Genomic DNA, 10,539 nt, shown 5'->3' with positions numbered 1-10,539 from the left:
TAAACTGTTGTCATCTGTTTAGCTCGCCTCTGGCCCGCCTATACCAGATACACAGATGTGATTGGTGCAGCTCAGCTCCAAGGGTATAATTAATGAGCAGCATTACTCAATGCCAGAGTAACTCGCTGAGCAAATACAAATTGTGCTCTTGCGAGAACTCTGGATTTCCAGGGTAGGGTTGAGTAATTTTGGTATTTTCCAACCCAGACCCTTTTGTCCCATGCATTGTTTTTTTTTAAGTGGCTAATATATACTAACATCTTTAAAATTGTTCCAGTATTGAGCAATATTCTGTACTGTACTGTAAGTGGCAAAACAAGCAGTTTTTACTACCCAATCTAATAATTACTTAATTATTGACAGTCTGACAGTGAACGCTGCAGCCTGTCTGTGTGCAGACTCAGATGGATAGATGTTAGAGGAAAGACACTTTTACATTTGCTAATCAAATAAGAATAATACTCAAACTTGTAGCATTGGTACTGCAGTTTTAAGGCCATAGTCCACATCAGACCTTCACTGAAAGCCTGTGCACTGTCAAGCGCGACAAAAACAAATCAATTCTTTTTGTTTCTCTATCGTCCAGTTGGACAAATCCAAGGTGATGGCCTCGAAAAAGAAGCCGCTGTGGCTGGAGTTCTCTCCCATGCCGTCGCCCACCCCTGTCACACCGGTGGGAATAATCTTCAAACAGGGGGATGACCTCCGACAGGACATGCTGGTCATTCAGGTCAAAGAGAATTTTTTAGTTGTTGTGGTAATATATTTTAACTTTGGATAAAGTGACACCTGACTCTGTGTATCTTACTGTTCAGACGTTGGTGGTGATGGACTCTATCTGGCAGGAGAAATCTCTGGACCTTAACCTGGTTCCGTATGGCTGCATCTCCACAGGACACAACATAGGTCACTGGGCAATTTATTATCCATTTATTCAGTTGTCTAAGCTGTTCAAGACAAGGATTTGTATCATTCCATAAATCATACCGTCAACAGCCATACAAAATGTTTGAACATGACTAGAATTAGCATTACATAACATTTTACAGGGGTTTATATTTCTTAAAATGTACCACTACCTCATTCTAGTGTGATGTGTTGTATGCGTGGTATGTCTCCAGTATGGTTTTGGTGGGCCGCTACAAGTTAAGTCCTGGCAGATTTTGATTGGTGGAGCATCTTTTGTTAGTCATTACAGAATGGAAAACAATACTGGATCATAATTTTGGGATAAAGATAAACAAAGTAGGCAGGAACAAGAGTGCTTAATGTTCAAACGCTGCAAAACCATTTTCAACACTCTTCCTTTAACACAGAGAATTTCCAGCACCCAGGATACAAAGTGGGTGTCCTATGGAAATTGACAGAGAAAAAACAGAGAAGCTCACAGTGAATCTCATCAAGTTCCTCAACAGGTATGATTGAGATCGTGAGGGATGCAGTAACCATCGCCGCCGTCCAGAGGAACCACGGAGGAACGACCGGAGCCTTCAGAAACGATGCTCTGTATGAGTGGCTCAAGTCCAAAAGTCCCCTCCAGGAAGTAGTAAGTAAAACCGAAAACAAAGACAAGATTCAAAGCCAGGTTTTATACAAGAGCCAAATTAACTTGTAAGATTACATTATAAATGCATTTCATGCTTTGCCACATTACCAATTATGTTACTGCACTGCTGTGATCTTATTTGACTACAGCACTACAACACTTCAGAGAGATTTGTGAAGTCCTGTGCTGGTTATTGTGTGGCCACCTACGTGTTGGGCATAGGAGATCGACACAATGACAACATCATGATCACAGACCAAGGTATGTACCACAAACGTTTGGTTTACGCCACACTAGCTGCATTTGTGCATACGTAAACAGTCCAAATAACGTAAATCTCATTGAGGGAACGACTGAAGGGTAAAAAGGTGAATGAACAGAGTGGATGGAAAGAACTTAAATGCTTTTGTCTTTCCTGGGCCTCTCAGGGAACCTGTTTCACATCGACTTTGGTCACATCCTGGGTAACACCAAACACTTCCTGGTCTGGAACAGGGAGCGTGTACCATTTGTCCTCACACCTGACTTCCTGTATGTCATGGGCAGAGAGAAAGGGAGCAACAGCCTCTACTTTCAGCGCTTCAGGGTGAGAAGACAGTGTGTGTGTGTGTGTGTGTGTGTGTGTGTGTGTGTGTGTGTGGGTGTGGTTGTGTGTTATTGTGTGTTATTATACTAATACTTTAATTTAAAGATGAGTCTGAAGTTGTTTTATTTTTTCCTATTGTCAGTTAATCCTCTGAAAAGAAAAGATCAAACGTTAATGTGTCTGTCAATGTTTTCCAGCTTTCCTACCCAGTCTGTTGCTCATAGCCTCAATCCTATTGGTTACTTTTGAAGGAATACAAACTTTATATCAAGTCATATAGTGTAAGCGTATAACATATAAGTGTAGTGATGAGTAAGGCTCAGTAATTTCTTAAAACAGCTGGGGACTGGGCGCCCAGGTAGCTCAGCTGGTAGAGCGCAAGCCCATGTATAGAGGTTATTCCTCAACACAGAGGCCCTGGGCCCAAAAAATTACCTTTGGAACAAAAACAAAACGGCTGGGCATTTTAGTTTTCATCAAATATTACTAAAACAGGAGTATATACTTCATTTGTGGCGGACTATTTTTAGCGGCAGACTAATAAAAGTTTGGTGTATATAGGATTGACTCAAAACAAACTACAGTGTGTAGTGTGTGTACATGGTAATTATGTGTTTTTTACCCACCAATGCTCTATGGTACAGAAGAATCTTGACACCCCTTGAAAATCTTGTTTTTGCTGAAATTTAATGTTTTTTCTTCCCACCCGGCTACAGTGATGCACAGGTGCACTCCAGGACCCTGTGAAAGTTACTGTTTTGAAATGTCCATACAAAATCTATGCATACATGTCTTGTTTTCCTTTGGTGTCAGCTAATGAAGACCACACGTCTTGCTGTTTTAAAGATTATTATATATGATTTATCATATTTATTTAGCAATTATTAAATAAATGACAAAACATCATTTTCAGGGTTACATCGTATTTCTGTACAGCATCTGATGAAATGATGTGTTTGCATAAGTGCATGGACAAGTGAAAACACACACTTTATGTGCATACTGTATGTGTAAATGTACTGTAGACATTTACAGATATTGTTTCTTATTTCATATTCTCTTATATCCTTTTTTTCCTTGTCTTCCTTTCCTTCTCTTGTCTATCCCACCTGCCCTTGTCAGGACACTTGCACCCAGGCATACCTCTTGCTGCGCTCGCACTCTCGTCTGCTGATCACTCTTTTCTCCCTCATGCTGCTGACGGGCATCCCAGAGCTGAGCACTGCAGAGGACATGCGCTACCTGCGGGAGGCGCTCCAGGAGCAACAGGGCGAGGCAGAGGCCAAGGAGCATTTCCTCCAGCAAATCGCTGAGTGTGAGAAGATGAGCTGGACTGTTCAGACCAACTGGTGGATTCACATGTGGGCAGGCATCAAGTAGACTGTCGGTGATTATGCGACAACCCAATCACGATTGTTTTGCGGTTCCTATTCTGTTATCTGCTGGCTTGACTGTCTGTGAACAAAGTGACCCAAAGCAGGTTTCAGTTCACAAGGTTTAATGAGACGCACAAGAACATATACATTTTCTAACAATCACTCCATTCACTTTGATGACAAGTAGAAAGGGACACCACAGGAAGGGAGGACTGGTTCATGTTAGGGTCATGCAGATAAATCTTCAGGAAGGTAAACAGTAACAATTTATGACACAAATATATAATACCAATAAAAACAGAATAGAGAGGCATTGTTCAGAGTTTTTTAGTTTTCAGTGTTTATTTTCATGTAATATTATTGGCTAGCATCCCTCTTCCTGGCTGTCTTTATAGGCTTTTAGCACAAAAGATCCTCTTCCACCTTTCTAATTGGTAAAAAAAACACTACAAGCATGATGGGATGCTGAAAGGCGAGAAATGGGCCAGTGTTGCGACGAGCAAGACACATGCTACAGTAAGATGCACCCATAGACTGTATATTGATGCACCAAGTGTGACATATTTAAAGGACAGCCATGTGTCAGATATCATTAGATGTCATTGACAAAGTTATTAGTTCACCAATGGCTGCTACTTCAGTCTGTAGTTGGCTGCAGCGTTTGCACAACAAATGTCCCGCATAATGAAACCACTTTGCATCATGACTCGAGAACTGCATTGTTTTTCTTTATGTGTTAATATGTATAACCCATTTTTGTTGTTTTACATACAACTTGTATTAGCATCCAAAATGTGTTATGTATGTACAGTGGTTTGCAAATTCAAAGGGGCACTCCACCAATTTTACTGGAGGGAATTTTAAATTTTATTTGTTAAGTCGTCACTCATAATGAACATTACTGCTGAGCCTGTGACAACAGGCTTCAGGTTTTTGGAACTTGTCCTAAAATAACAAAACCCTGTGCTGGTTTGATTTTGACTCTTCTTTTTCACTCTCACTAATTACCCAACTAAGTAAGTACAAGACTAAATTGCTGGAGTACCCCCTTGATGTTTTTTTGCGAATCCTGTGAAATGTGATGTAAAAGAGTCTGACTTCATTGGTGTTATGATCCTCAAAAGCTGTACTATTTTTGCATTGAATAAAAACCTATGTGACATGATGTGTCATCTTTAACATTTTCTTATCCTGCAACTAGAGAACTTGTGGTCCCAGAAGAAATCTCAATGTGTTGCAATTAAGACACTTACTGTACATAAGTGCATGCATAGCATTGGTGCAAAAAGAAGACAGTGTATGGGGAGAAATGTAGGATGAGGAGGGGGCAGTGGTTTTAGAGTAAAGGAGGTGTCGGGGAGGGGTTGGGATGGGCTTCAGGGCAAAGGAAGAGGATCCAGGAGACAGCACCCGACACCGACAGACAGGGTCACTGCCACATGGCCCAGGACCTCGTGGATTGCGTTGCTTACTGTAACCTTTGCACTCTTTCTGTCTCCCTATTTGTCTGCTCTCTTTCTATGTGTAGTTCTGTTTGTCATTACCTAATTTCTCATGTATTCTTTTGTCAAAACCGTGTTCATTATTTTTCTTTTCTTTTCTAGATCCTTTTGTCACCCTCTCTTCACTTGTGCCCTTGGTTACCTTGGTAACCATGTACCTTGGTTAACCTGTACCCTTGGTACCTTGCTTATTTTGTTCAGTTGATGAAACTAAATACATGGCATTAGTCACAATGATCAACATAGATGACAATGATGAGTTTTAAGTTTACTTTTAAATGTGATGACGGTGTCTGCCCTCCAAACCCAGACCGGAAGCTGATTCCACAGTAGAGGAGCCTGCGCTGCAGCATTCTGGATCAGCTGTAGAGTCTTAACAGACTTACTTGCATCTTGTTAATAAAGTATTACAATAGTCCAGCCTGGAAGAAACACTGCATGGATTAGTTTTTCAGCATTGTTTTGAGACAGGATGTTCCTAATGTTACAAAGATGATAAAAGGCTGAATAGACAGAACCAGTTTTCATTATGCTAATTCGGTCTTGAAAACACCATGTGAGAATTGATTGGGTCTAGTATTCCTTTAACAAATAAAACAGCTGCATGTCCTATTCATAAACCATCTAAAGCAGTGGCAAACAGTATATTAATATTCATGTTAATGGTCTGTTGTGAACAAAGCTCCCTCACAGTGTACATGATATCCTTTGGTGTTCCGAGTGGATTGGACTTTTTTAGCACTATTTGAAATGTGTTGTGCTGGAAGGGGTTTTAAGCTACACTCCATAACCACCCAAACCCCTTCCTGGAGGTCCCTGTTTACCTGCTGGAAAAACTCCACTGGATGGCCACCAGGCTAAGCTGAAACATTACCTGTTATACTCACAGTAGAGCTGTTTTTTTTCACTAGAGGGAAGAACTTAATCATTATGTGTGACTACAAAAAGAACACATATGTATATAGAAAGTATTTATTATGTGTAGTATGAAACTAAGGTATAGACCTTCAATTTGACCTACAGGTCATAATGTGGGTGTTTCAGTCCTTCACTGCAAGCATGTTGACAAGACCTCCATTCAATTTCAACAAAACACAGCCTGTACATCAGGAATGGAAAGTAAAAGCTGAGTTAGGAGCATGTGTGCATTTGCATTTCTTACTGTCACAGAAAAACCCAAAGGTCAGTTTTAATAATCTGATTAACATTCTTCTTGACTCACTGTCGTTAATCCCAGTGTTTACAGTATGCAGAATTAAAAGATGGTATTGATTACTTACACATCTATACACACACACACATGCCCATGCACGTACTCACATGGCAAATTACACGAACAGCATGTGCAGAATGAAAAGAAGACGAGGGCAACCATGCTTTTCAGCTGTTCGTTTTCGCTTTCTGAGTGTGTTTTAGCCAGCAGGTAAAACGCCTCCTACAGATGTTTTGCAGTCAAGAGCATAGTTTTGAACAAATTACAGCCTCCGCTTTCTGCACAAATCTTCCTAAAATGGTGTTTCATGCTCTGCTGTCCTGTCACAGTTTCTTATTTTTTTTTCACTTCTGTTTCACCCTCATTAGTTTTTCACAGTGTTTATCAATTGTCGCCTACTTCTTAGCTTTTTCTTTCTTTCGCTGAACCACTGCCTACCTTTGTGTTTTTTTTGTTGATCACTGTCCTTGGTACTTGAATAAATACAGCACGGTATAACAGGCCTTTATTCGATTACAGCCTATAGCACATGTGCAGTTTTTGTACTTTCATGTTTGTATTACAGGATGGTACAGCTTCACAGAATTGTTGTTAATTATGGATTCCAGCCATTCCTTGGCTTCACCTTGCACAACCTGCGCTGACTCCTGACTGTGGGTTTCACAGCTGCTCCTCTGTCCTGCAGTTTGTTTTCAATGTTTCTCAACCATGTATCAGTGTGAACACATTATTTTCACCAGTGTATCCCTTTTCATCCCCTTTTCTTCTCCAGACAACATATTCTCCGTGAAACATTAATTTCTTAAAACTGAACACATGCTCACACAAGATCACATCAGACATTAACACACACACACACGAACACACACACACACACACACACACACACACACACACACACACACTGACCTCTTTCGAAGGAGACTGTCCTCGTAGTAGGCGGCTGCTGGTTGGGGACATGTGATATGTATCAGTTGACTTGGCTGGCACCACGTAATGAGCTTGGTGATGGAGATTGTCATCATCTCTTGATAATTCCCATGGTACAAATCCTGTCAGTGATGAGTTATCCCATTATCTCCCCCCCCCCCCCATACATCAAGACAGGGCATAATGCTATTTTATTATATTGAATCACATGGGTCAATAGAATTTAACATAAAAAACCACAGTCATCAACATGTGGTCATGCTTTGTCTTGGGCGCCTGGGTAGCTCACCTGGAACGCCCCTTTATAGAGGTTTATTCTCAATGCAGCGGCCGTGGGTTCAACTCCGCTGCATGTCATTCCCCCTCTCTCACCCCTTTCACATATTCAGCTGTCCTATACAAATAAAGGCCTAAATGCCCCAAAAATAATTTAATAAAATAAAATACTGTCTTGCTACCAAGTGAAAAGTAATGAGAAACTCTTAAAGGACAAGTACATGTAGCCTACTTAGTAGAATGTGGCAATATTTTTTGTTTTTTTTTTAAATCTATTTATTAAAAAGAAATGTATTTCATTCTGTAAAAAATGTATTTGTATAAAATTGCATTTGTTTTGGTGGTTGCTTGCCCTTTCAAGTGTCAGTGAGCAAGAACTCCATTTTCATTCAAAACGTTTTGACAAAAGATAAGGCCACAGGGTATTTAACAATTTCCTGCATTAACGAAACTGGGAGTAATCTTTAACTAGAACAGTGGGGCCGGCCTGATAGGACTGGGTGGGGTCCAGCCCTGTGGATGGGACCTACCTGCTTCTGTTTTCCCGGGACAGTGGTGTTCGCTGGTGGCACTTGGGGCTCCACCTCCTCGCGCCGGGTTGAGCTCTCCCTCTACTGTACCGCTGCAGACCAGAGACCGAGCCCATACAGCCGGTGCTGGACGGCGCGTGTGGGGGTGTGTGTGTCTGTGAGAGGGGAAGAGAGTGAGAGAGAAAGAGAGAGGGAGAAGGTTTGTGTGTGACAGAGAGAAAAGGGGGAGTCGCAGAAAACTACTGAGCAGGTGAGCGCTCCATCTTATCCTTCCGTCTTTGCTAACATTTCTCCCAAGACCACACCTCAGTGAAACCAAATAACGTAAAATCACCTTTGTTCAGTATAATACCATAATATTCCTACAGGGGCAGCGAGTGTCTTTCTGAAACGACTGTCTCTAGGCTATATGAACCTTATTACTTTAGCCAGTTCAATATGGTGGGCTACTACTGTAATAGTCTTATTGGGACGTCGGAATGCGAGTTTTAAGGGACTTTATGGTGTTTTTATGCTAGGCTAATTTATCTTTTGGGCTGTTAGCTTGCTGTCGTGTCGTGTGAAGCCTATGAAGTGGACCACTTGTTAGCTAAATGAAAAGAACGTGTTGGTGAGTAAACACAGTTTTGCAGCTTTGCAATACTTTTGTCAAAAGTAATGATTATTAATGAGGTTAGTAATGGGGTGGTTTTATAGCATATTATTGAACAAAACAGCTCAGTCAGATTTGGACATAAGTATAAATGTCCTGCAGGTTTTCCTAGCCAGAAAGCACGAAATAATGTATGCCTACTAACTGCCTTATCTGGTGCAGCTGTGTGTTGTACTTCTGAGTAGTGAGTGTCACTGGATGAGTCAGCAGGTAAAAACCATATCAGACAGGAATTAATTTTTCTAATTTGTCTTGAGGGATTTTTTTTTTGGATAAGGACACGTTTTAGACCAAATCAAAGAAAAAAAGAGTAAGAAAATAAAATATAGAGCTACCAAAATGTATGGTTGGAGAGTTGAAGGTGGGATAGGCTTACCGGTACTTGATGAATGTGTGTGTGGACCTACTCTCTCGCTGACACCAATAAGTCACTTATGGCTGGGAGGCAGATTTCTGACACTGTTGCACACATTCCTACCAGATTAACCGGCAGCACAGATTATTGGAGTGCAGAGCTCAGATTCAACTTCTAAAATGGGTTGAATGATATTCAAATTGTAAATACAGGTGAAGGACAGACAGTATCATGTGGTGTGTTGTTTCTTCAACACTTCTTCTGCACTCACTCTAGGTACTAATCAATATCTAAAAGAATGTTTTCCCTTGAGGGACATTAATAGTAAAGTGGACAGCTTTATTTTTCACTAGATTCAGTTGGGTAATTGAGAATTCTCACTATTTTCCTTTGAATCTTTCTTTTCACTTGTCAGGGTATTTAGACACGTGTGTGTGTGTTTGGAGGTACATGTTCCCATGGCCCTTGTAGGCTTAGTTAAGCTTTAATCAGCTCAAGGCTTCTCGCCCAACTGCTGAGATCAACTCTAACTTGCAAGGTTAAGAGCATCCACGAGTCGCTCAGGCTGGTAGAACTGGCCATGTGGGAGAGAGGGACACTGGTTGGTGGCTGCTTTTCCTCTTCATCAATTGACTATGGATTGATCAATATATTGAACTTCTGAATACCTGCTGCAAGACAACACTGAAACCAGGATGGCTTCTCCCACATCTACTATATATGTCCATCAGCTGCATCGATGCCTTGCTCTAACTCCTCCAACAGCGGTTCAAAATGTCCTATTCAACAAAAACACACTGGATTGCATAGTTTATCACCATCGGCTGCCATCTGTTGGCTCCAATGTTCTGGTTGATATGATGATGTCTAGTATATCAATCTTTAATCCTTGATCATCCAGTAATAGCACATACAGTATCTGAGTTGATGTAGAATAGTGCATTTAAACGCTGTTGTGTCTTCCACTCTGAAGTTTTGCACACCATTCAGTGTAACTGTCAAATTTCAGACAATTTTACAGCATTTGTGTGAGCTCATTTTTTTTAATTCCCTTTTGTTGCTACACACATTAAAGCTTATGAATAAATTCGGCAGGTAAATGGCAAACCTCTCACATCAGACTTTCATCTTAGCAATTGAACGCACCACCAGGAAGGATTCACAGATCTCTCTGTGGTTTTAAAACTATTAAAACTCTGTAATTAAGTAACTTTAATGGAAACCAGTGCAGGCATGTGTTTCAGTATAATACAAAGCTCAGCAGGTTTAGTGTACTGCAATGGACTAAAATCAGTGGGCCCTTGAAAGGTCGGTTCTCTAAGACTCTTCTCAGTAATGTAAGTTGCTAGCACATCTGATGTTACAGCAGAACCACCAGTGGTTTGGTCCTTTTAAATGAGGTGTGAGTGCTCAACATGTTTTTGTATGTGATGGCAGTTTTTGGATGCTCCATTATTGTTAGAGAACAAGTTATCTGTGACTTGGTGGTGATTTGTGCAAAGTAGGGCAAAGGCTGAGATAACGTGGAAGTGTGTGTGTGTGTGTGTGTGTGTGTGTGTGTGTGTGTGTGTGT

General features: G+C 40.9%; 2 protein-coding genes across 2 annotated transcripts in view; both read left to right on the top strand.

Moving 5' to 3' along the window:
* The window catches only part of si:rp71-17i16.5 (phosphatidylinositol 4,5-bisphosphate 3-kinase catalytic subunit gamma isoform), a 13,888-nt gene extending 9,217 nt beyond the window's left edge, over positions 1–4,671 (top strand). Inside the window, exons 7-12 of the mRNA XM_032519778.1 lie at positions 587–730; positions 816–906; positions 1,416–1,546; positions 1,696–1,807; positions 1,975–2,132; positions 3,255–4,671. Coding sequence (XP_032375669.1) covers positions 587–730; positions 816–906; positions 1,416–1,546; positions 1,696–1,807; positions 1,975–2,132; positions 3,255–3,512 — 894 coding nt within the window. The 3' untranslated portion in view covers positions 3,513–4,671. The remainder of the gene's footprint in view (positions 1–586; positions 731–815; positions 907–1,415; positions 1,547–1,695; positions 1,808–1,974; positions 2,133–3,254) is intronic.
* Positions 4,672–8,537: 3,866 nt separating this feature from the next.
* Positions 8,538–10,539, top strand: part of lamb2l (laminin, beta 2-like) — a 49,544-nt gene continuing 47,542 nt past the window's right edge. The window contains exon 1 of the mRNA XM_032521630.1: positions 8,538–8,569. Coding sequence (XP_032377521.1) covers positions 8,553–8,569 — 17 coding nt within the window. The 5' untranslated portion in view covers positions 8,538–8,552. The remainder of the gene's footprint in view (positions 8,570–10,539) is intronic.

This window comes from Etheostoma spectabile, chromosome 7 (genome assembly GCF_008692095.1).
Source record: "Etheostoma spectabile isolate EspeVRDwgs_2016 chromosome 7, UIUC_Espe_1.0, whole genome shotgun sequence".
In the NCBI taxonomy this organism is placed as follows: domain Eukaryota; kingdom Metazoa; phylum Chordata; class Actinopteri; order Perciformes; family Percidae; genus Etheostoma; species Etheostoma spectabile.
The sequence above is the reverse complement of the archived record's forward strand: the minus strand, read 5'-3'. Positions and strand labels throughout refer to the sequence as shown.